This window comes from Macaca thibetana, chromosome 7 (assembly GCF_024542745.1).
Source record: "Macaca thibetana thibetana isolate TM-01 chromosome 7, ASM2454274v1, whole genome shotgun sequence".
Taxonomy (NCBI): Eukaryota; Metazoa; Chordata; class Mammalia; order Primates; family Cercopithecidae; genus Macaca; species Macaca thibetana.
In genome coordinates, this window is record NC_065584.1 from 139,737,247 (window position 1) to 139,762,943 (window position 25,697).

At 40.1% G+C, this 25,697-nt stretch overlaps 1 protein-coding gene across 7 annotated transcripts in view; it reads right to left on the minus strand.

The window, feature by feature from the left end:
• The window catches only part of CCPG1 (cell cycle progression 1), a 50,756-nt gene that overhangs the window by 8,253 nt on the left and 16,806 nt on the right, over nucleotides 1–25,697 (minus strand). For 6 of the 7 annotated variants that reach the window (XR_007727685.1, XM_050799789.1, XM_050799793.1 and 3 more), the window contains exons 3-8: nucleotides 23,335–23,449; nucleotides 16,115–16,191; nucleotides 14,763–14,964; nucleotides 11,672–11,767; nucleotides 9,317–9,568; nucleotides 1,720–1,841 (exon numbers count right to left, since the gene is read on the minus strand). Coding sequence is in view for 6 of the 7 variants with exons in the window: in XM_050799789.1 (XP_050655746.1) it covers nucleotides 1,720–1,841; nucleotides 9,317–9,568; nucleotides 11,672–11,767; nucleotides 14,763–14,964; nucleotides 16,115–16,191; nucleotides 23,335–23,449 (864 nt within the window). In the remaining variant the exon portion in view is untranslated. The remainder of the gene's footprint in view (nucleotides 1–1,719; nucleotides 1,842–9,316; nucleotides 9,569–11,671; nucleotides 11,768–14,762; nucleotides 14,965–16,114; nucleotides 16,192–23,334; nucleotides 23,450–25,697) is intronic. The other variant, XM_050799792.1, reaches the window with a different exon arrangement.

Below are 25,697 nucleotides of genomic sequence, written 5' to 3' on the forward strand. Positions count from 1 at the left end.
ATTGTGGTGAAGAAAATGGCATCTTCTAATACAGGTAGGAAAAACTGAACTATTTATAATTAACTTCATAAGTACCTCCCTGTGTCTACAGCCATACCACCCCGAATGCGCCCAATCTCCTCTGATGGCAGAAGCTAGGCAGGGTCTGGCCTGGTTAGTACTTGGATGGGAGAAGTACCTCCCTGAAAGATACAATTTAGTTACAAAGTAGTATTTTTGTCTTTTCAAGAAATATAACCTGTAAGGGAAGCATACATAAATTAAGTGTGAGAATTGGGGGTGGAAAAATGGAGGAAAAAAACAATAGCTTACTTTTCTTCCTTTTCCTTTTTTTTTTTTTTTTTTAGACATGGTCTTCCTCTATGGCCCAGGCTAGAGTGCAAGAGCGTGATCTCAGCTCACTGTAACCTCTGCCTCCCAGGTTCAAACAATTCTTGTGCCTAACTAAGCCTCCAAAAATCTGGGATTACAGGTATGTGCCACCACAACCGGCTAATTTTTGTATTTTTAGTAGAGACAAAGTTTCACCATGTTGGCCAGGATGGTCTTGAACTCCTGGGCTCAAACAATCCACCCACCTCGGCCTCCCAAAGTCACCAACTTTGGGAATTTGGGAGGTTGTCACCACGCCCAGATACAGCTTACTTTTCTACCCTGAGTTTCTCTCTATATCCTTCCTAGGGAAAACTAGATAGGAAACCAGCCATTTTGCTGATCCTCATAAACCTCCAGGGGTGTTGGGGAATGACACAACGGACAGTACAGTCTTGTGAGACAAGATCTAGATGAGTTATAGGCAGAAAAACATAACATGCTCTCCCTTCCATCAGAATAAAAAAAAAAAAAAACAATGAAAAGGAATGGCTATGTCCCCTGATCAAGAGAAGATCTTAGAGAGGCTATAAAACCACAACTCTCCTCTTTCCCTTCTGCCAACTGAAAATGTCTGCTTCACTCTGAAAATAATGCTAATAAAAATATCTATATACACATATAAAATGTCACTTTTAAAAGATGTTAACTATAAAATAGCAGCTAGGGATAAGAGTTCTTAAGTCAAATCCCTGGAATCAAATTAGCTCTCCAAAACAAAACAAAACAAAAAAAGGCCGTGGCCGGGCACAATGGCTCACACCTGTAATCCCAGCACTTTAGGAGGCTGAGGTGGGTAGACTGAGGTCAGGAGTTCGAGACCAGCCTGGCTAACATAGCGAAACCCCGTCTCTACTAAAAATACAATAAAACTAGCCAGGCGTAGTGGCGCACACCTGTAATCCCAGCTACTTGGGAGGCCGAGGCACAAGAATCACTTGAACCCAGGAGGTGGAAGTTGCAGTGACCTGAGGCTGCACCACTGCACTCTAGCCTGGGCAACAGAGCAAGACTCCATCTCAAATAAATAAATAAATAAACAAACAAACAAACAAAAACAAATTAGCTCTGCCAGTTGCTACCTTGGGAAAGTCCCTTAACCTTTCTAAACCTCTTTCCCACCTATGAAAGTTAATAATTGCTTAATTCCCATGTTTTGAGAATAAGAGAAATACTCTATATGGTGCACTCATGACTGACTAGGACACTGTAAGTACCCGTATTCAATTCAACAATGATTTGCATTATTTCTGATTTACTAATCTGCACTACTAAGCACAATAAGCTCTAAGTAATAAGCACAATAATTACTAACAATTATTTTAAATATTTGTTAGTGGTACATACCTTATAATCAATGAAAGATTCTTGTTCCTGTTGACACTGGGAAAGATAATCCTTCATATCATTCAATTCATCTTCATGTATCTTTCTGACTAACTGTTGACGCTTCTGAATCTGAATTGTGCCTAAAATAAATATTTTTATTAAGGGTATATAACATAATTATTATCATTCAATGTTTTATTTATTTTTAAACATTGGTAATCTGCATATAAGCTATGTAATCTTTTTTTTTTTTTTTTTGAGACAGAGTCTCGCTCCGTCGCCCAGGCTGGTATGGTCTCAGCTCACTGCAACCTCTGCCTCCTGGGGTTCAAGCAATTCTCGTGCCTCAGCTTCTCGAGTAGCTGGGACTACAGGTAAGCGCCACCATGCCCAGCTAATTTTTTGTAGAGACAGGGTTTTGCCATGTTGGCCAGACTGGTCTCAAACTCCTGGCCTCAAGTGATCCACCCACCTTGGCTTCTCAAAGTGCTGGGATTACATGTGTGAGCCACTGTGCCTGGCCATAACCTATGTGATCTTAACAATCATTTTATTCAGAGTATCATCAGCATTTCACCATTCTTTAAAAATTCTGATTACATAAAGAATAAGTAACTAAGGCTGGGCATGGTGGCTCACGCCTGTAATCCCAGCACTTTGGGAGCCAAGGCAGGTGGATCATTTGAGGTCAGGAGTTCAAGACAAGCCTGGCCAACATGGTGAAACCCCGTCTCTACTAAAAATTAAAAAAAAATTTTTTAAGATAAGTAAGTGAAAGCCCATGATCATTCATCAGATGATGGTGAACATTTACGTAATATAAGTAAGGCCAAGTAGGCCAGTTTTTATAAACATTTATTTACATATACCCAGGAACATTTAAGCAGTTCACTATCTTTTGTATTAAAACACACAGGCCCGCCCATATGGCTCTAACCAAGAGAACAATTTATGTAATGTTCTTATCTTACTATATTGAAGGCACTCAGCTTTGTTGTTTTGGGGGTTATCTTTAAGTACAAAAAGTGTTTCAGCCTCCTTTATACAGAGAAATGAACAAACCCTGGTGTTTTTTCACAGGTCATGAAGTCAATAAGGAAAAATGAAAACCTTTTTTTTTTTTTAATATTTTGCCTAAAGGATACAACAAAGCCCAAAAAGTACAGCACAGAAAATAATTGGCTAATGGTGACTGTGCACCATTCTCAAAGCCAAATTTGTTAAGAATTCTGCAATGGTTAAATCTGTACTGGAGTAGCACTGTCCTTCTACCAACAGTGATAAAAGAATCGGACAGGCGTGGTAGCTCACGCCTGTAATCCCAGCACTTTGGGAGGCCAAAGCAGATGGATCACCTGAGGTCAGGAGTTCAAGACCAGCCTGACCAACATGGAGAAACCCTGTCTCTACTAAAAATACAAAATTAGCCAGGGCATGGTGGCACATGCCTGTAATCCCAGCCACTCGGGAGGCTGAGGCAGGAGAATCGCTTGAACCCGGGAGGCAGAGGTTGCGGTGAGCTGAGATCATGCCACTGCACTCCAGCCTGGGCAACAAGAGCAAAACTCTGTCTCAAAAAAAGAATCTTAAACCAACTAGGATTCTTCATATTTTCACCCTAAAAATCAAAATGTTACTTTACTCAGACATGCTGTTCACATGCTTCATGTATGGGGGGAAAAAACCACGAAATCAAAAATAAGGCAAAATGCAGTTAGCTACCTTAACATTACATCTACTAAGTATAGATACTATAGAATTTTACAAAGAAAGGATGCAATGATCACTATTTCTTCCCTTACTGCTATAAAAATTATTTTAAATGTCTTCAATACATCTTGAAAAACACTAAAAACAACTTTTGCCAATTTACAGATAACGGTTACATATTCTAGCTATGGTATTCTGTGTTAGAATTCATTTCCTCTCTTTAGATTTCCCAATTTATAGAAGCATGGCAAGCTTGTTTCAAAACTACTCAGAAGAATCCCAGATTTTTTCAAATGTTGAAGGAAATTTATCTATAGTTCCCAGAGTAACAGAAAACTTCTGCAATTTCTATTTCAAACTGCTAAGAAGATTCATTCCTTTGCCCACTGGAAAATAATCTAAAACTGTGTTGAGGTCTGAATTCAAGATAGTATAATATAGCATATGCTTGATTACTGTCTTAATGTGGCCTTTTACAGTATTACTGACTAATCACTTGGGGGTTTTTCCTGCACCTTCGGTTGCCTAAAGTGTTATCCTCAAGATACAATCTTTGGCCTAGTCATGTCTACAAATGCTGCCTATTGTACCATGTTGCACCACTGTCAGATTTTGCTATCACTCCTATTAAGAATTCCAATCTATCATCAGAGCTTCTAATCAACACATCCAGTTGCGTAGGGGGCCTCTTTGTAGGGTGGGGGGAAAAAAAAATCAAACCTCAACACCTGCCCCAAACCAAACCGTGCTTACCATCTATTTATCATCTGGCAAAACTTCCCCAGTAACCCCAACTCCAAAAGTGAAGCAGCTAGCACATTTCCTACAATTTAATAAACTGCCATTATTTTCCATTATTCCTTCAATATCCCTTATTCCATTCCCACTGTTATTCCAATCGTCAAGGTCCTCCTCACCAAATATCCAGATTACAGAACTCCTAACAACTATTCTACATTTTCCCATACCACTTTTTCCACACCAGCAAAACGTTCCGGCACTCTTTTTCTCTAACCTGATAGCAGGTTACTCAATAAATCAAACTTTCCTATCGATTCCAAGATGTTTTACAATATACAGTTGACCCTTGAGCAACGTGAGTTTGAACTACATGGCAGGATGCAAAATCCAATGGCAGGATGCAAACTCCACGTATATGGAGAGGTGACTTTTCGTGTATGTGAGGTCTGCCGTCAAGGGACTTTAGTTTGTATGGATTTTGGTATGGGTGCCTCCTGGAACCCATCCCTCATGGACATCAAGGGATGACTATAACAGCACCCCACCCACTCCATTATTTCTAAATACCTACTCTGCTATAGTCCGGGCAGTCTTTTCACTGCTCCCAAACCCAAGATTACTTCTTCCTCAGGTTATCAGATTCTCTATTGCTGGAATGTTCTACCTTCCTTGAGTCTGTCATAAACTTACTATGATTAGACACAATTTAAATCTTACCACCTCTATTTCTTCACCAGTCCCTGATATGCAGTAGGAGCTCAACGAATATTTGCTGAATGAATTTAATGTTAAGTGAAAAAAACAAAAACAAAAAACAAAAAAACAAGGTGACTCCGAGAATAGCCCCAAATGCAGAAGTTTGTCTGTTACATACACTTACACTCAACACCTTGGCCATGCCTCTTAGACCTACAGTCTTGCCGGGGTTTCTTTTCTTTGGGTTTCTTTTCCTTGGCCATGTCTATTGTGTTGAAGGACATTCAGAGTCCATTCAAGGGCACATCACTTTTGACTACAGCACAGAAGAATCTTGGAGTACAAATCTCCTATTTAAAAAAATATTTTAGGGCCGGGCGCGGTGGCTCAAGCCTGTAATCCCAGCACTTTGGGAGGCCGAGACGGGCGGATCACGAGGTCAGGAGATCGAGACCATCCTGGCTAACATGTTGAAACCCCGTCTCTACTAAAAAATACAAAAATCTAGCCGGGCGAGGTGGCGGGCGCCTGTAGTCCCAGCTACTCGGGAGGCTGAGGCAGGAGAATGGCCTAAACCCGGGAGGCGGAGCTTGCAGTGAGCTGAGATCCGGCCACTGCAGTCCAGCCTGGGCAACAGAGCAAGACTCCGTCTCAAAAAAAAAAAAAAAATTTTTTTTTAAATCTTCTCCTGTTCAAATCATTTCTCCTTGAGGAGCAATTGTATCACCAGCCAATAAACGTCGGTTGAAATAAATGAATTGAACTATTTAAAAAAAAAGAAAAATCTTACCACCTCTGGGATAATTCAGTAAGTGTATGCTTTGAGCTGTAATTCATTCTGTGCTCTATAACTTAGCATCTAGATATCTTGTTATATAATAGTCTGCCGAAGAGCCAGGTAGTCTATCAATACTTCAAGCAACTCAAGGAGAAAACTAAATCAATTGAACTCCATTGATGATTTGGAATGTTGATAGTCACAAGTAAATGTAAGAAGAAAGACTGCTTCATTCATGAAACTTTTTAATAAAACTTCTGAAAGCATTTTCAGATGGAGTACACTGGAGTATACTGCTTCACTATCCTTAGTCGTGCTAGCTTTCTCTTCCCTGCAGTGTAAATCTGCCAATTCAAATTTGTATGGCACCAAGGCTGACAAATGCAGAATGATTCAATTAGTAGTATGGTATTGTTAAATTATTATAAAGCGGGCCAGGCACAGTGGCTCATGCCTATAATCCCAGCACTTTGGGAGGCTGAGGCAGGCAGATCACTTGAGGTCAGGAGTTCAAGATCAACCTGGCCAACAGGGCAAAACCTCATCTCTACAAAAAATACAAAAATTAGCCAGGCGTGCTGGTGGGCGCCTATAATCACAGCTACTCGGGAGGCTGAGACAGGAGAATCGCTTGAACCTGGGAGACAGAGGTTGCAGTGAGCCAAGATTGCACCACTGCATTCCAGCCTGGGCAACAGAGCAAGACTCTGTCTCAAAAAAAAAACAAAATTATAAAGTGAATGAATGACTATGGGATGCAATGACCAACTTCACGGTGAATGGGAAATTCAAAATGGCTCTGAAATCAACTCCAAAGAATGTTGAGATCAGTGCTAAAATTAAAAAATGTGGCCGGGGCCGGGCGCGGTGGCTCAAGCCTGTAATCCCAGCACTTTGGGAGGCCGAGACGGGCGGATCACGAGGTCAGGAGATCGAGACCATCCTGGCTAACACGGTGAAACCCCGTCTCTACTAAAAAAATACAAAAAACTAGCCGGGCTAGGTGGCGGGCGCCTGTAGTCCCAGCTACTCGGGAGGCTGAGGCAGGAGAATGGCGTGAACCCGGGAGGCGGAGCTTGCAGTGAGCTGAGATCTGGCCACTGCACTCCAGCCTGGGCTACAGAGCGAGACTCCGTCTCAAAAAATAAAAATAAAATAAAAATAAAAAATGTGATGTCTTGCCAGGTGCGATGGCTCACACCAGTAATCCCAGCCCTTTGGGAGGCCAAGGTGGGCAGATCACCTGAGGCCGGGAGGTCAAGACCAGCCTGACAAATGTGGAGAAACCCCATCTCTACTAAAAATACAAAATTAGCTGGGTATGGTGGCACATGTCTGTAATCCCAGATACTCCGGAGGCTGAGGCAGGAGAATCACTTGAACCCAGGAAGCGAAGGTTGCAGTGAGCCGAGATCATGCACAGCACTCCAGCCTGGGCCACAAGAGCAAAACTCTGTCTCAAAAAAAAAAGTGATGTCTTTTAAGTAGTGATTTGGAAAAGTCATCTAGGTTAGGTCTTATATGTTAATTAAACTAATCTCATGACTATAAGGCCTACTTCATAATATATTATCCAGGCTTTTCATATTCTGAAAAGGCTAATATGAAGTAAAGGACAATGTTTTATTAATTAACTATTAAGGTAAATTTTACTAATAACCAAAATCCTACATAACAGAGAAGTAACTTCTCATTTTGAAAGCACTCCTGTAAAATGACCTTTCTACAAAATATTCAAAGGTCATGTAAATAGTGAAGTTTTAACGCAATTTTGATTAACACTTTAAATCACTATCCAATTTTTTTTGAAGAAAAAAAGATTAAGATAAGATCTTCTCCTTTGTTACTCTCATGCTTACCTGTGGAGGGAAAATCATACTCAAATACATATCAATTAATTTGTTTCAGCTAGTCTATAAAGGTAAATATATATTTCCAATCAAATCTTATTACAACAAATTTCAAGAAAGGATACAAATAACAGTATCTCAGTATTAAATTCAAACAGGCATCCATCAGAAATCTAAATACATATTTTTATTAATATAAATACAAGAAACACATCTTGCAAGCTCTGACTTTAAACAGGTATTGTCTTCATTAAGTCTATTCTAACATTACGCTATGTTGAATAATAAACCTTTTCCACAAATCCACATAGGATACATGTAATTCTTCAATCTTTCCATAAGAAATACATTTTTCGAAGGAACTAGCAAAATGAAAGTTAGACTGGATTATGCAGGCAAAAAAATCTAAAAGTAGTTAATATAAAGGAAGCTAAAATTCGAGAATTTGACAAGATCTAAGACATTTCCTTTTAAAGTGTCTCTACCCCAAATTCCAATACAGCAAAGAGAGTCAAAGTTCAGGTTTCAAATACTCCAGTCATTGTACAAATACATACCTTAAATAAGAGATTCAGGCCAGGTGTGGTGGCTCATGCCTGTAATCTCAGCACTTTGGAAGGCTGAGGCAGGTGGAGCACCTTAGGTCAAGAGTTCAAGATTGGCCGGGCACAGTGGCTCACGCCTGTAATCCCAACACTTTGGGAGGCCAAGGCAGGTGCATCACAAGGTCAGGGATCAAGACCAGCCTGGCCAAGATGGTAAAACCCCGTCTCTACTAAAAACACAAAACAATTAGCCAGGCATGGTGGCGGGCACCTGTAAACCCAGCTACTCAGGAGGTTGAGGCAGGAGAATTGCTCGAACCCAGAGATGGAGGCCGCAGTGAGCCGAGGTCGCACCACTGGACTCCAGCCTGGGCGACAGAGTGAGACTCTGTCTCAAAAAAACAACAAAAAAAAGTTTCAGATCAGCCTGGCCAACATGGCAAAACCCCATCTCTACTACAAATACAAAATAATTAGCCAGGCATGGTGGCAGGCGCCTGTTACCCAGCTACTCGGGAGGCTGAGGTAGGAGAATTGCTAGAACCCTAGGGGTGGAATTTGCAGTGAGCCAAGATGGTGCCACTGCACTCCAGCCTGGGCGACAGAGTGGGACTCCGTCTCCAAAAAAAAAAAGAGAGAGGTTCAATGGGTGAGGCTCCTAAATGAGAAAGTAAAGTAACACCAATGGAATACCTTCCTCCTCTCACCCAAAAGGCATTTAAAGGCTTTGAATTGATAAGATGATCAACATATATAAATAGTATCAATCATAATAAAGAGCAAAGTATAAGAATAAAGATGAAAACCTCTCAATTCATGTGAATCACAGAAACAACAATGAAAGTTACAAAGTATGATACTTACATGAAACCTCAAAGTAGAAATAATGAACACTTACTATTTCTACATTTCAAATGTAACTATTTCAACTGCGATTTAAATAATCTTCCTAATAAACTCACACTTCAACTTAGTTTAACTATGATTCTAAATGTAAATGATTTCCCTCATGGTGAGCATTTCAGATTTTTAATCTTCCATCTTTTAACTTTAAGAGAGTCACAAATATATGTGGTTATTATCTTTACATTTATTAATAACTACTACCTTATTTAAATAAAAACCTTTGTGAGATAGGCAGCACCCACTTCCCGAATGAGAAAACTGAGGCTCAAACAGGCTTCAAGTTTTCAAGGCCATATATTTAATAATGGCACTGAAAACACATCCCAGGATTCCTCACTCTTAAGTGCCTCTACACTATCCCATCAGGTTACACATTTTTGAATACTTACCATAGAAATGTCCAAATCCCATGCTGATTGCAATCACCAAAGCAAGTATAACACACTTATTGAGACCACTACTGAACTGACGTTTACTCAACTCCTTAGAAGGTTCGGTTTCTTGTTCAGCAACTAGCCGGTCTTCAGATTCTGAAGTAGAAACAGTCTTCTTCCTAGCACGGCGTCGTCTAAAGGTAGGGCTGGGCTGGTTACTGGTTTCATCACTACTTGATTCATCGTCACTAGGCTGAGATGAAAATACTATTAAGAAAAAAGTTGACATTTAGCTATTCAAAATCTTGGAAATGCTTTCCCAGTAAAAATTATTTAGAATAATCAATGCCATCCCTTACATGCCTTTTTACACGAGATAGCCAAAAACAAAAACCAAACAACATAAACAAAAACACAGGTTTTCAACTCATCTACATAAAGCCAAAACATAAAGCATTTCAAATGTGATACACAAGAATCTGTTAATCATATTCATTTGTGCGTTGAGAGCCTATCTCTGGTTTTTTTTAACCCTCCTCGCCTTATAGTTTACACTATTAGAATAATCCTTCATTCTCATAGCCTCAAGTTTCACGGTTGGCCAGGAGCGGTGGCTCATGCCTGTAATCCCAGCACTTTGGGAGGCCGAGGCGGGCAGATCACCTGAGGTCAGGAGTTCAAGATCAGTCTGGCCAACATGGCGAAACCCCTTATCTACTAAAAATACAAAAATTAACCGGGTGTGGTAGTGCACCTATAGTCCCAGCTACTTGGGAGGCTGAGGCAGGAGAATCACTTGAACCCAGGAGGTGGAGGTTGCAGTGAGCCAAGATCCTGCCACTGTACTCCAGACTGGGAGACACAGCATAACTCTGTCTCAAAAGAAACAAAATTTCATTGCTATTACAGGTATAAACAAGTATTATTTCTGGAAAGAGAAAACAATACTCTCTGTCTCTTCATTCAGTTTCAAAGAGGTAATTGAAGTGCAACTGTTTAAGGAACACAGGAAAGTACACAAGCATTTCCTGTGACTTATAAAGTAAAATAACTACCAAGTTTCCTTGGGTGTATCTGGTCTCTAGTTTCATTTCTAACCTGATTAGCCCACGATCAAGATTCAAAGCATTCTATTTTAACATAGGTTTCCAGAAGTCAGATGAGTCCTTCCCTTCGACTGCCACTCTTACTAGAAGGTTATTAATTTTACCCTCTAGTAAATATGTCAGCATGAGGAAGTGACACAACAGCTATCTCCGATATTAAGGACTATTCTGGTGCTGGTCCTATATGAAAATAATAGTAGAGAAAAGCAAACTGGTGGGAAAAATCTGCACAAGAAATCCTAAGTCCAGGAAACAAATTCCCTGGAAAAATCACCTTCAGTTTTTTCCGAATGCATTAATTTCTTAACACGGTTCCATATATCAACAAACTGTATGTTGACACAGAAGCTTCGATTACTCAGAAAAATTTCCACAAGCTACTTAGAGGAAAAGCACTAAAAGGAAGGATAAAATATGAACTTGAATACAAAGAGCTCTAAAACAACAAACATTCATGCTCCAGAAAAGCAAAAACAGTTCTTCAGAAGACAGGATATCCATGCCACAGGAAAGCTGGTGATTTAGGTTAGGCAATATTTTTCAGAGATGGATCACGGAGGATTCAGTTCACTTTCACACTTACAACAATAAACACAAAGACAGAAGGCACTACTGAAATGAATGAATATTCCTAATATTTAGTGATACAGATGCCACTGAGAGATCTTTTTGGTCATGACCCTTATGCCCATCATGTATATCTGGTTATTCTTGATCACTAGTTTTTCAAAGATGCCGTCGCCTCAGGTGTGAGGTTATATTTCTTGGACAAAGAGAAAGAAAGGAAGACTTAAACAAAGCATTACATAATACAAAGGCATTCATGATCATGGTTAGAGTATTTAAGTCAGGTTTTCTGACATAAAATTAAGATAGGTAAATGTAGAAACAAACCATCTGTAAAACTTCTTTAAACAAATGTTCAATTCTACATTAACATTGCCTTCATTACATATTCTAACAAAACAGCTTAACCCATATTAATATATTCATGTCCTTATCTAATGCTTCCAACTTTTTTAACCCATACATATAATAGCTAAAATATTTTGATTTTTAACTTCTTTTAAAAAAGCTTAATTTGGCCCATAGATGCAAGCAATGCAAAGGCATGCAATAAGCTTGGCCAGTGCCTTTACAAGAGATTCTGAACACCTGTTTAGAGTATCACAGATGACAACAGGTATCTTTAAAGCACTCGGTAAATAGTAAATGTGACTAGGCACACTCAGCTCTAGAGAAGCTGGTCAGTTAGTCACACCACCTTGGAAAGTGAGTTGGCTAGGAACATGGTGTTTCAGCTGATCATCCCATCCCCATATGCACTCAGGAATCTTCCACAGCTTCTCCCACCACCTTTCTTTTGTGAATAAACAGGAAAAAAAGATGCATAAAGCTATATTATAAAGACTAAAAAGAAAAAAAGAATTAAAAATACTTAATTATCACAACATTGCTATAGTACTAAATTAAAATATAATAATCATGCCTTCTTAAAAACATACACAATACAAACTCTACACTACCAACTTTGCTTTTTGTCAGGAAAGAGAGTTCATATAGAGGAAGCACGTAGTGTTCTTAACCCAACAAAACCTACACTGCCACAAGAATGTAAGTCAGGAGAAGAAAAAACTGAAGTTGAAATCTTTAAGGATGAAGAAAGGGAAAGGAAAAAACACAATTAAGCAATGGCTATAGCACAAAATTAACAAACCAAAAGGGAAAAACAAAAACTCTTTTTTTTTTTTGAGACAGAGTCTCCCTCTATTGCCCAGGCTAGAGTGCAATGGCGCAATCTTGGCTCACTGCAACCTCCGCCTCCTGGGTTCAAGAGATTCTCCTGCCTCAGCCTCCAGAGTAGTTGGGATTACAGGCCCGCGCTACCACAGGCAGTTAGTCCCAAGTAGCTGGAATTATAGGCACCTGGCTAATTTTTGTATTTTTAGTAGAGAAGGGTTTTCACCATGTTGGTCAGCTGGTCTCAAACTCCTTACCTCAGGTGATCTGCCTGCCTCAGCCTCCCAAAGTGCAGGGATTACAGGCATGAGCCAACGTGCACAGCCCCAAAACAAAAACTCTTGGCAACTGGTTTATATGTAGTGTTTTCAGTATAGTCCAAAATTTCGTCTTTAAACATTTGGTTTATTGAAACAATATCTTTAGGAGGAATAACAATGGGTAAAAAGATAATTAATCAAATATTCCTCTTAACTCAGTCTACAAAAATCTCAAGAAGTCAGAATTCAGAAAGAAGACAAAAGAAGAATGAGCTTAGAAGTATGCAACTTCCGGCCGGGCGCGGTGGCTCAAGCCTGTAATCCCAGCACTTTGGGAGGCCGAGGCGGGCGGATCACGAGGTCAGGAGATCGAGACCATCCTGGCTGACACGGTGAAACCCCGTCTCTACTAAAAAATACAAAAAACTAGCCGGGTGAGGTGGCGGGCGCCTGTAGTCCCAGCTACTGGGGAGGCTGAGGCAGGAGAATGGCGTGAACCCGGGAGGCGGAGCTTGCAGTGAGCTGAGATCCGGCCACTGCACCCCAGCCTGGGCGACAGAGCGAGACTCCGTCTCAGAAGTATGCAACTTCCTGAAAAAAGTTAACAATATGTAATTTCTTTCTTTTTTTGAGATGGTGCTGGGATTACAGGCATGAGCCACCATGCCCGGCAACAGTATGTAATTTCTTTTATGTCTATGTCAGTTTCTTATATATCTGACCATTCTGTAATACTCCAGCTTCAATTTGACTTTTCTGGGCCATGAACATTATGGAATTAAACCAGAGGCAAGAAAGGAAGGGGGCAAAAAAAAAAAAAAAAAAAAAAAAAAAAAAACAAACTACCTGAATACAACATAAATTCCAGAGTTTAAAAAAATAATAAAATTTGATGACCAACAAGGATTCTAAAATCAATTACGATATCCCTCCCTAAATAAATATACTATGAATGCTATTCTAACAAAGGCTGAATTTTCCTCTGACCACCAAGAATGTCACCTGAATATTCAAATAGCTGGATAAAGTGTTTTCAAGTTCATGTTTATAGGCAAACCACTGATATACTAGCTGAAAATAACTTCTCATTAAATGAGATAGCCAAGAATCTCTATTTTTTTTTTTATTTTTGAGACAGGGTCCTGCTCTGTCACCCAGGTTGGAGCGCAGTGGCGCAATCTCAGCTCACTGCAGCCTCAACCTCCCAGGCTCAAGCAATCCTCACATCTCAGCCTCCCAAGTGGCTGGGAACACAGGCGCATGCCATCATGCCTGGCTTTTTATTATTTGTAGAGATGAGGTCTCGCAATGCTGCCCAGGCTGGTCTCAAACTCCTGGGCTCAGGTAATCCACCTGTCTCGGCCTCGCAAAGTGCTGGAATTACTGGTGTGAGCCACTATGCCCAGCCAAGAATCTCTACTTGACATTTTATTAGCTAAACTGGAATGACAGAAATTATATTGTCTGATTCTGGTTGGCAAATGTAAATATTAAAGAATGGTAAAATCTAAAAAAATTACCTAAAATAGATACTACACGTTTCCTGTTTTTCTGTCAAACTAGGAAATTTTTACAATCACTAGCAGTGTTTCAAGTTGTCCCTGCCATCACTCACCCTTAGTTATAATTGTGGGTTAATAACTGATATTTCCAGGAACTTTATATTTACATACTTATATCACATTAAAAGATGTTATACACACTGCTAAAACTGAGCTGAAGCATAGTGGAAAGAAATCAAGCAACTCACACTTTAATCTCTGAATGAGTCTGTCTGTACAACGGGTATTGATTGCACTAAAAATGTGACTTAACACTAGTGACATTTTCATCACAGAATCTAAAACAAAAGCTCTGAAGGTCAGGAGCTCTGGAAGACTAGCTGTATTGACAGCACCTTGAACACTGTCTGGCATATGGTAGGTACTCAATAAATGTTTGTTGCATGATTAATAATTGAATATATTTGAAGAGACTTTAATAAGAATTTTTCTTTCACTATTTCTATAATACAAAATGTATACTACTGCAAGCAAAAATATTAACATCCCCAATCTCCCAATCTAAAAAGCACCAAATGAATTTTGGAGCATTTGTGATTTTTAAAAAATCTCACTGAAGCAATTTTGCCTTCTATTTAATGGCAAAAGATGGTTACTGTTATAGCAAAAGATTGCTATGCTCCAGAACAGTCCAGGAAAACACTAGGTATTAATAGATTTCACACACAAAATAGTCTTGAGTTTTACCCAAACATATTCAAAACTAGAGACTAAATTATTAGGGGTAGAAAAAAAGCCCTTATATAAAATGTGGTCGTACATGTCTTTATGTCTCTTATCAGTGTATTCTTACCAGTTTCTGGCTGACAGAAAGTATACTGGCTGCTAGAGGAAGAGCCCATGTTAAAGTCTTCTGAACTCTGTGCTTCTTCAACAATGACAACTTCTTGATTTCCAATTTCTTCTAACTTAGGTGGCTCAAGGGTAACAATATCAGAATCATCACTGGCAGTTCCAATATAGATACCGTCTTCAGGTATCTTTTCTTCCTCTGCCTGAAGAACCATAATTTTAGAGATGGTAAATCAACAATGATTTAAGGGCCTTATATTCTCGTAGAATACAACAGTGCTAAGTATTATAGTAATCTGAGTTAAAATAAAAGATACGATTCCTCCCATTAGTAAAGAATTATGCAATAGTAGGCTCATCATATAGCTTGAGAACACTGTCAGATCCCTTGACAACTCTCAGAATTAGATCAGACCACTGCGTTCTCCTAGTGGGCTGCAGAAGCTGAGAAGCCCACCTTTGCTCCTCAATAACCACAGAAAAAAGAGTTTATTTCTCTCACGAGTTCCATGGGTCTATTCGAGCACAACTCTGTAGCGTGGGAGCCCAAAAAAGACTCACTAAACTTTCTGGGTTATGTATGTAATAAACTTCAACAGCTGTATCTTGTACTGAATGTGTCTGAAGGTGTCCCCAAAAATTCCTAGGCTGGAATGTAATCGCCAGTGTGATAGTACTAAGAAGTGGGACGTTTAGGAGGTGACTGAGTTATAAGGGATCTCCTCTGGGAATATGATCAAGGTCTTTATAAAACAGGCTTCATGCAGCATCCAGCCTTTTTTCGCTCATCTCCTCTTAGAGATGTAGCAACAAGACGCCATTTGGAAACAAGACAGCATGCCATCAGCAGACACTGAGGTTGTCCACGCTTTGATCTTAAACTTCCCAGCCTCTGTAACTGTGAGAAATAAATTTCTGTTCTTTATAAATCATCCAGTCTCAGGTATTTTGTCAGATCAGTACAAACAGACTAAAACACCATGTAAAATGATCATCTAGCTATCTAGTTTTATATAGAAGTCAGGTAAAACCCCAAAGGACAAGTCTTAGGTTGTTACCAAATTTTAAAACGAACCATCGTTTTAGACGTGAAACCTAACAGCTTAATTGTTCAATATAATTCAAGAATGCAATCTACTTCCAAAGAGAATTATATTAGAGGTGAAAAGATAGATCTTTAACACAATACCAAGAAATTACTTTGCTTAGATGTCTTCTAAGACATCTAACTTAGAAGTCAAAATTGCTTATAATTCAAAATAGGAATAGAATGCATAAATAGAGTTAGAGGCTTTAATTAGTACTCTAAGGATACTATTTAACATATATCCATAGAGTAAAATACAAGTTTACCTCAATTGTTGAGCTGGTTTCCTCCAAAGCTGGATAAGCAGTTTCTTCCATAAGCACTGTGCCATTTTCGCTGCTTTCTGATACAAAGCAAAGATCAATATAATTATTTCTTAATTTAAAACTCTCTATAGACTTTCTGCAGCCAACATATAATCTGGGTAGATAAAAATATCTTCCTGCCGGGCGCAGTTGCTCATGCCTGTAATCCCAGCTCTTTGGGAGGCCAAGACGGGCGGATCACGAGGTCAGGAGATCAAGACCATCCTGGCTAACACAGTGAAACCCCGTCTCTACTAAAGACACAAAAAATTAGCCAGGCGTGGTGGCGGGTGCCTGTAGTCCCAGCTACTCAGGAGGCTGAGGCAGGAGAATGGCATGAACCCGGGAGGCGGAGCTCGCAGTGAGCCGAGATCGCACCACTGCACTCCAGCCTGGGTGACAGAGCGAGACTCTGCCTTCAAAAAAAAAAAAAATTTCTTCCTAATATGTTAGAGTAGATTTAATGAAATGTCACATACAATTATAGAAGTCACTCCACTGTTGCTAATAAATTTTATTTGAAATTATCGGGTGATAATTTAGATAAGAAAATGCAATTATTTAAGCTATTTTTTTTTTTCTTTTTTTGAGACAGAGTCTGGGAACTCTGTTGCCCAGGCTGGAGCGCAGTAGCATTATCTTGGCTCACTGCAAACTCTGCCTCCTGGGTTCAAGTGATTCTCCTGCCTCAGCCTCCTCAGCAACTGGGATTACAGGCATATGCCACGGCTAAATTTTGTATTTTTAGTAGAGATGGGGTTTCGCCATGTTGCCCAGGCTGGCCTCGAACTCCAGACCTCAAGCTATCTGCCCACCTTGGTCTCCCAAAGTGCTGGGATTACAGGCATGAGACACCGTGCCCAGCCACAAGACTTATTAAGAACTCAAATCAAAACTACCTTGACTAAGTAAATAAAACCTCTACCTTACATTGCCAAATTACTTGATCCAGTGTGTTTCTTAATACCTAATATGAAAAAATCTATTATTAGATACCTAGTGATACATTTCCTGCATTCTTAGAAGTTTATTCAAAGTTCCTAAAGACCATTCGAATGGCTGTCAATGCCTGCTACCGTAAGAATAAAAACCATGGCTTCAAACTATTATTTATAAAAGTATATATGTATATGTACGTGTGTGTGCGTGTGTGTGTGTCTAAATGCTTTACAAGAAAACATAAACTATAAAAAGGACTCAGGCTGGGTGCAGTGACTCATACCTGTAACCCTAGCACTTTTGGGAGGCCAAGGCTGGAGGACTGCTTGAGCCTACAAGTTCAAGACCAGTCTGGGCAACACAGCAAGACCCTGTCTCTACAAAAATAAAAATTAAAAAATTATTTGGGCATGGGGGTATGTGCCTATAGTCCTAGCTACTCAGAAGGCTGAGGCAGGAGGATTACTTGAGCCTAGGAGTTGAGGCTGCACTGAGCCATGATCATGCCACTGTACTCCAGCCTGGGCAACAGAGTGTGACCACGTCTCAAAAAAAAGTTGGAGAGAGGGGAGTCCAGGCAGTGGCTCATGATGTAATCAAAGCACTTTGGTAGGCCCACATGGGAGAATTACTTAAAGCCAGGAGTTCAAAACCAGCCTGGGCAATATAGTGAGACCATTTCTACCAGCAATTTTTTTAAAAAAGAAAGAACTCAAAACACAGAAAAACAAAATGTCACTACAGAAGAAGTATTTTATAAGAATCTCCTCAAAGAAAATATGTACAAACAGAATGATGACCTCACAATATATTTTTAATGAAAAAGAGCATAAAGGTCGGGCACAGTGGCTCACACCTGTAATCCCAGGACTTTGGGAGGCCAATGCAGGTGGATCGCCTGAGGTCAGGAGTTCGAGACCAGCCTGGCTAACATGGTGAAACCCCATTTCTACTAAAAATACAAAAAATTAGCCGGCTGTAGTGGTGCACGCCTGTAATCCCAGCTACTCAAGAGGCTAAGGCAAGAGAATCACTTGAACCCAGGAGGTGGAGGTTGCAGTGAGCCAAGATCACGCCATTGCACTGCAGCTTGGGCAACAAGAGTGAAACTCTGTCTCAAAAAAAAAAGAGCATAAAATATTAAGAAAAGTTAAAAATAATATATCAATTTATGAGCAAAGTATACCAAATATCAACAGTAATTACTTCAAGATAAAAGAATTATAGGCCATTTTAAATTTCTTTTGCTTACTATTATTTTTTCCCTATCATGAACATGCATTTCTTCTGTAATTTAAGTCCTGTAAAGAACGGGAGGGGGGGGGAATTATTTTTCAGCATTATATAGCCCCAAAAGAAAATGTATTAATTTGGAGGTACGATTCTGCCACAGTACTGGGCTGGGGTACTGGGATCGGGCGCAGTGACTCATGCCTGTAATCCCAGCACTTTGGGAGGCTGAGGCGGGCAGACCACAAGGTCAGGAGTTCAAGAGCAGCCTGACCAACATAGTGAAACTCCATCTCTGTTAAAAATACAAAAAAATTAGGCCAGGCACAGTGGCTCATGCCTGTAATCCCAGCACTTTGGGAGGCTGAGGCAGACTGATCAGGAGGTCAGGAGTTCAAAACCAAACTGGCCAACATGGTGAAACCCCATCTCTACTAAAAATACAAAAAAAAAAAAAAAAAAAAAAACCCTAACTGGGCGTGATGGCGGGCACCCGTAATCCAAGCTACTCGGGACTCTGAGGCTTGAACCTGGGAGGCAGAGGTTGCAGTGAGCTGAGATCATCGCGCCACTGCACTCCAGCCTGGGTGATAGTGCGAGGCTCTGTCTCAAACAAAAAAGAAACTTTTCTTTAACATATTCAAATAAATGCATTTCTTGGAAGAAACTGTCCATAGCTTTCAGATTCTCAAAAGGATCTCTGACACACAAAAGCTGAGAATCACTTTTCAAATGAGAGTAGTAATCAACATGTAGGCTTAAAAAAGTTAACAGGTATAATCTCTTCTATTTCTGGACTTGACACATCCACTTTTTTCTCCTGAGGGGAAATGTTCTGTATGCATTTTACTGTAATACTAAAAAGTTAATGAGGTAATTTAAATATGAACATAAGTGTATGCAGCAATTGTTCAGGAGTCCTATTTCTCTATATAAATAATCTGTGCATCAAATCCCACAGGAAGTATATATAATACAGATGCAATACAGTAGTCTAATTCCATTTTATCAAATTGGAACCAGAGTACAGGCATATCTCAGATATACTGCAAGTTCAGTTTCAAACCAATGCAATAAAGCAAGTCACATGAATTTTTTGGTTTCCCTGTCCATGTAAAAGTTAGGTTTACACTATACTGTAGTCTATTAAGTGTGCAAACACATCATGTCTAAAAAACTGTACATACCTTCACTTAAAAATACATTATTGCTAAAAAGTGCTAGTGATCATCTGAGCCTTCAGTGAATCTTAATACTGTTGCTAGTGGAGGCTCTTACTTCAAAGGTGATGGCTACTGACTGACCACTGTGGTAGCTGCTGAAGGCTAGAGTAGCTAGGGCAATTTCTTTTTTTTTTTTTTTTTTTGAGACAGAGTCTCGCTCTGTCGCCCAGGCTGGCGTGCAGTGGCGTGATCTCCGCTCACTGCAAGCTCTGCCTCCCGGGTTCACACCATTCTCCTGCCTCAACCTCCCGAGCAGCTGGGATGACAGGTGCCCGCCACCACGCCCGGCTAATTTTGTTTTTGTATTTTTAGTAGAGACGGGGTTTCACCGTGTTAGCCAGGATAGTCTCGACTGCAATTTCTTAAAGTATAACAACACTGCAGTTTCCCACATGGATTGACTCTTCTCTCATGAAAGATTTCTCTGTAGCATGCAATGCTGTTTGATAGCACTCTGTCCACAGTAGAACAACTTTCAAACTTGGAGTGAATCTTCTCAAACCCTGCCACTGCTTTATTAACTAAGTTTGTGTAATATTCTAAATCCTTTGTTGTCATTTCAACAATATTCACAGCATCTTCACCAAGAGCAGATTGCATCTCAAGAAACGACTTTCTTTGCTCATCCATAAGAAGCAACTCCTCACCTGTTCAAGTTTATCATGAGATTACAGCAATTGGATCACATTTTCAGGATCCACTTTTTTTTTTTTTTTTTGAGCCGAAGTCTCCCTCTGTTGCCCAGGCTACAGTGCAGTGGCGTGATCTCGGCTCCCTGCAAGCTCCGCCTCCCGGGTTCACGTCACTCTACTGCCTCAGCCTCACGAGTAGCTGGGACTACAGGCGCCTGCCACCATGCCCGGTTAATTGTATTTTTAGTAGAGATGGGATTTCATCCAGTTAGCCAGGATGGTCTCCATCTCTTGACCTCATGATCTGCCCACCTCGGCCTCCCAAAGTGCTGGGATTACAGGCACGAGCCACCACACCCAGCCAGGATCCACTTCTAATTCCAATTCTCTTGCTACTTCTACCACATCTGCAGTTCCTTCTTCCATTAAAGTCTTGAACCACTCAAAGTCATGACGGTTAAAATCAACTTCTTCCAAACTCCTGTGAATGTTGATATTTTGACCTTTTCCCACAAATCACAGTTCTTAATGGCATCTAGAATGGTGAATTCTTTCCTGAAGATTTTCAATTTACACACATTGCCCAGATCCATCAGAGCAATCACTATCTACAGCAGCTACAGCCTTACAAAATTCATTTATTAAATAATACAAGCTAAAAGTCAAAATTAGTCTTTGATCCATGGACTACAGATTGGATGTTGTGTTAGCAGGAAACAAAGCAAGATGAATCTCCTTGTACATCTCCATCAGAGCCCTTGGGTGACTGACCACGTATTACTATACAACGTCTAGTATTTTGAAAGGAATATTTTTGTTCTGAGCAGCAGGTCTCAACACTCAGCTTAAAATCTTCAGTAAACCATGTTGTAAACACATGGCTGTCACCTAGGCTTTGTTGTTCCATTTACAGAGCACAGGCAGAGTAGATGCAGCATAGTTTTTAAAGGCCCTAGGATTTCTCAAGGCATGGTAAGTGAACACTAGCTTCAACTTAAAGTCACCAGCTACATTTGTCTCTAACAAGAAAGTGAGCTTGTTCATTAAAGCCTAGAAACAGATACCGACTTCTCTCTAGTTAGGAAAGTCCTAGATGGCATCTTCTTCCAATAGAAGGCTGTTTCATCTACACTGAAAATCTGCTGGTTGGGGTAGCCACCTTCATCCATTATGTCAGTTAGATCTCTTGGATAACTTGATGCGCCTTCTACATCAGCACTTGCTACTTCACCTTGCACTTTTATGTTATGGACATAGCTTCTTTCCTTAAACCTCATGAATCAACATCAGCTAGCTTCAGCCTTTCTTCCTAAAGCTTCTTAACCATTCTCAGCCTTCACAGACTTGAGAGAGTTAGGAAGGACCTAGTTCTGGATTAAGTTGTGACTTAAGGGAATTTTGTGGCTGGTTCAATCTTCTACCAAGACCACTAAAACTTTCTCCATGTCAACAATAAGGTTATATGGTTTCCCTATCATTCATGTGTTCACTAAGGACTTTTAATTTCCTGCAAGAGCTTTTCCTTTGCAATCACAACTTGGCTAACTATCTAGTCCAAGAGACTTAGCTTTCAACTTAGCTTTCAACATGCCTTCCGCCTTCCTCAAATAAGCTTAATCATTTCTAGCTTTTGATTTGAAGTGAGAGACACTCAACTCTTCCTTTCACCTGAACACCTGGAGGCCACTGTAGGTTATTAATTGGCCTGATTTCAATATTGTTGTGTCTCCAGGAACAGGGAGGCTCAAGGAGAGGAAGAGAGATGGGGGAACAGCAAGTCAGTAGAGCAGTCAGAACACACACATTTATTAAGTTCACTGCCTTTCATAGGCACGGTTCATGGTGTCCCAAAGGAATTATAATAGTAACATCAAAGATCACTGATCACAGATCACCGTAACAGATATAATAACAATGAAAATGTTTGAAATATGACAATTACAGGCCACGCACAGTTGCTCACGCCTGTAATCTCAGCACTTTGGGAAGTTGACATGGGTGGATCACCTGAGGTCAGGAGTTCAAGACCAGGCTAACCAACACGATGAAACCCCGTCTCTATTAAAAACACAAAATTAGCTGTGCACAGTGGCACATGCCTGCAATTCCAGCTGAGAGGCTGAGGCAGGAGGATCACTTGAACCCAAGAGGTGGAGGTTGCAGTGAGCCGAGATCATACCATTGCACTCCAGCATGGGAAACAAGAGTGAAACTCCGTCAATTCAATTCAATTCAATTCAATAAAATAAAAATAAATGAAATATTATAATTATAAAAATGTGACAGACATGAAGTGAGCATATGCTATTGGAAAAATGGCATTAACAGACTTGCTCAACACAGGGTTGCCACAAACTTCAATCTGTAAAAAATGCAGTATCTGCGAAGTACAATAAAGCAAAGCAGAATAAAATGAGAGGTATGTCTGTAACTCCATAACACGATAACTGGAAAAGAGATTAGTAAATCTTTTGTGATAAATGAATAATTTTTTTCTTAACTTTAATAATGACAAGTAAATACAAACTACCAAGCAAATGATAAGTAATAGAAACTACCAAACAAATTCACGTTAAACCATGAAACACTTTTTTTTGGTCACGGGTTACCTCCGTAGCAACAAAGTGTATCTGAAAGCTCAAAAACATACTACAGCTGCAAATAAACCCGTGGGGCAGGCTGTTGGGTCTGGGTTCTGTGGGCCTTCATTAAATCCACACTGAAGTTTTTTTTTTTTTTTTTTTGAGATGGAGTCTAGCTCTGTCGCCCACGCTGCAGTAGCGCAATCTCGGCTCACTGCAACCTCCGCCTCCCAGGTTCAAGCGATTCTCCTGCCTCAGCCTTCGGAGTAGCTATGATTACAGGTGCCCGCCACCACACCCGGCTAATTTTTTGTATTTTCAGTACAGACAGGGTTTCACCATGTTGGCCAGGCTGGTCTTGAACTCCTGACCTCAAATGATCTGTCCACCTCAGCCTCCCAAAGTGCTGGGATTACAGGTGTGAGCCACTGTGCCCGGCCTATACTGTAAGTTCTAATCCTCCAATGACCACTTAGATTAGCCAGAAAGGCCACCCACCTGGAAAGAAGGCGAGACTCATAATATCATTCATATACTCTACTAAAAAAAAAAATCAGAATTTGTGAACAACTTACCTCCCTGCTCTATCTGCAATGCTTGAAGTTCCTCTTGCTCTAAAGATGAACATTCTGGGGTGGGCTCACAGCTGTCAGCGGCTGTCACAGAATTTAACAGTTCTATATCTGACCCCTAGGGAAAAGTGATAATCTTTCAGTTATTTGCCTATTAGCTCCTCAAAGCTAGATTTGACTACATGTAAATGCTTCTTCCATTATTAAAAGTCTCAGATGCTGCCATACTCCAAGGGAACAATATCTAATCAGACAAGCTTTTGTTCAATTTAACCCACAAAGGCCCATGGCAGGAAAATGGCAGAATGGAGTCTCAGGTTTAAATTCTAAGTCAGGTCAGCCCAAAAGCGGAATGCTCTATTTTATGAACTCAAGCAATAAATTTGAATCCCAGAGAATAAGGGTCTAAATTTAGTTATTTCTGTAGTAATTTGTTTTGGCTTAACATTTATGGAACTACTCTAGACAAGGCACTTTGTTAGGTGTTGTAGGGTATAAAAAATTCAAATTCACAGCTGGGCAAGGTGGCAGGCGCCTGTAATCCCAGCTACTCAGGAGGGTGAGGCAAGAGAATCGCTTGAACCCAGGAGGCAGAGGTTGCAGTGAGCCAAGATTGTATCATTGCACTCCAGCCTGGGCAACAAGAGCAAAACTCCATCTCAAAAAAAAAAAAACAAAAAAAAAAAATCAAAAATTCAAACTTACAACGTATTCAGAGAAACAGCCATATGCAAATAAGTACTTATTATGGCAATATAAACTAAAACTGTTTAAAGCTTTAATGACATGGATTAAATAAACCTATAGGGCTAATGAATACTCTCTTTATACAATTTTAGACTATCTTTTTATTCTGAGGTTATCTTTCCTACTTTGATGTCAGACTGTCTCTTCATTAATAATAGTGGATCATACAATTTTTCTTTGTGTCTTAATTAGCAAAACAAAGTTAACGACCAAGGTGATTCTTTCCCTATGTCCCCACTATAGTCTGCTGACACACACGATTGAAAGGTCTGCATTCTCTTGATGTACATAACTCAAGACAGCAAAAATTAAAAGAATTCATGACAAAGCAGCATTTAAGATGAGCCCTAAAGAGAATTCTGGATGCAACACTCTGAGGTTGTCTACAGTGGCAGGAGAATGGTAGAGGCTAAAGCAAAGTTAGAGTTGGATTAGTAACTGCTGGGGAAACCAATTCTGGCCCAAATCAGAACGGTGGTAATGGGAAAGGAAAAGGAACACATGTAAGAGACATTAGCAAGAAAGAGTAGATCCTGGAAAGCAGATATAGAAGAGAGATAAAAGTACAAATGTGATTTACTCTGGGACATAATGTCCAGTACAGAACACCCCAATGACATACTTGACTAAGTGCCAGAGAGGTCTGCTGTGATACTCCACCCTGAAGACTCACAGGTAAGACTACCATAGCTGCCTTGCTCCTGTATTGTTAATTATCCTTGAAGGAGAAGTTGCTATGGGAGTTGATCTAATCCTTTGAAGAAAACAAGTTAAAAATAGAAAAGTCACTGAAGATTTTAAAAAGAAAAATCATCTCAATCTCAAATGATACAGATGTTTTTAAATTTTGAAACTTTAACGCAGAAAAGGCAAACTTGTTTTTTCTGTTAATGTTTTCTAAACATAACTACCTGAACCTTAACTGAGAGTAAAAAAAACAATTTTTTTAAAATTAATTTTTAATTAAATTTTTAATTTAATTTTTAATAAAAAATTTTAATTCCGTCTCAAATTTTTTAAAAAAATGTTTTTTTTTTTTTGAGCCAGAGTTTTGCTCTTGTTGCCCAGGCTGGAGTGCAATGGCACGATCTCTGTTCACCACAACCTCCGCCTCCCGGGTTCAAGCAATTCTCCTGCCTCAGCCTCCTGAGTAGCTGGGATTACAGGCATGTGCCACCAAGCCCGGCTAATTTGATATTTTTAGTAGAGACGGGAGTCTATGTTGGTCAGGCTGGTATCGAACTCCCGACCTGGGGTGATTCGCCTTCTCCTTGGCCTCCCAAAGTGCTGGGATTACAAGCGTGAGCCACCACACCCGGCCTAAAACTTTTATTAAGAAAACAAGTGAGGCTTACAATACCCTAAAAACAAATGGGAAAATTATAGATAAGTCCATTAAAACCTAGAGTAAGTATATTTCTGTTTATCAGTATACTGTCATTTTTCTTTTCCTTTTTTTTTTGAGAGAGAGTCTGGCTCTGTCGCCCAGGCTGGCGTGCAGTGGCGCAATCTCGGCTCACTGCAAGCTCCGCCTCCTGGGTTCACGCCATTCTCCTGCCTCAGCCTCCTGAGTAGCTGGGACTACAGGTGCCCGCCACTACGCCCACCACCACGCCCGG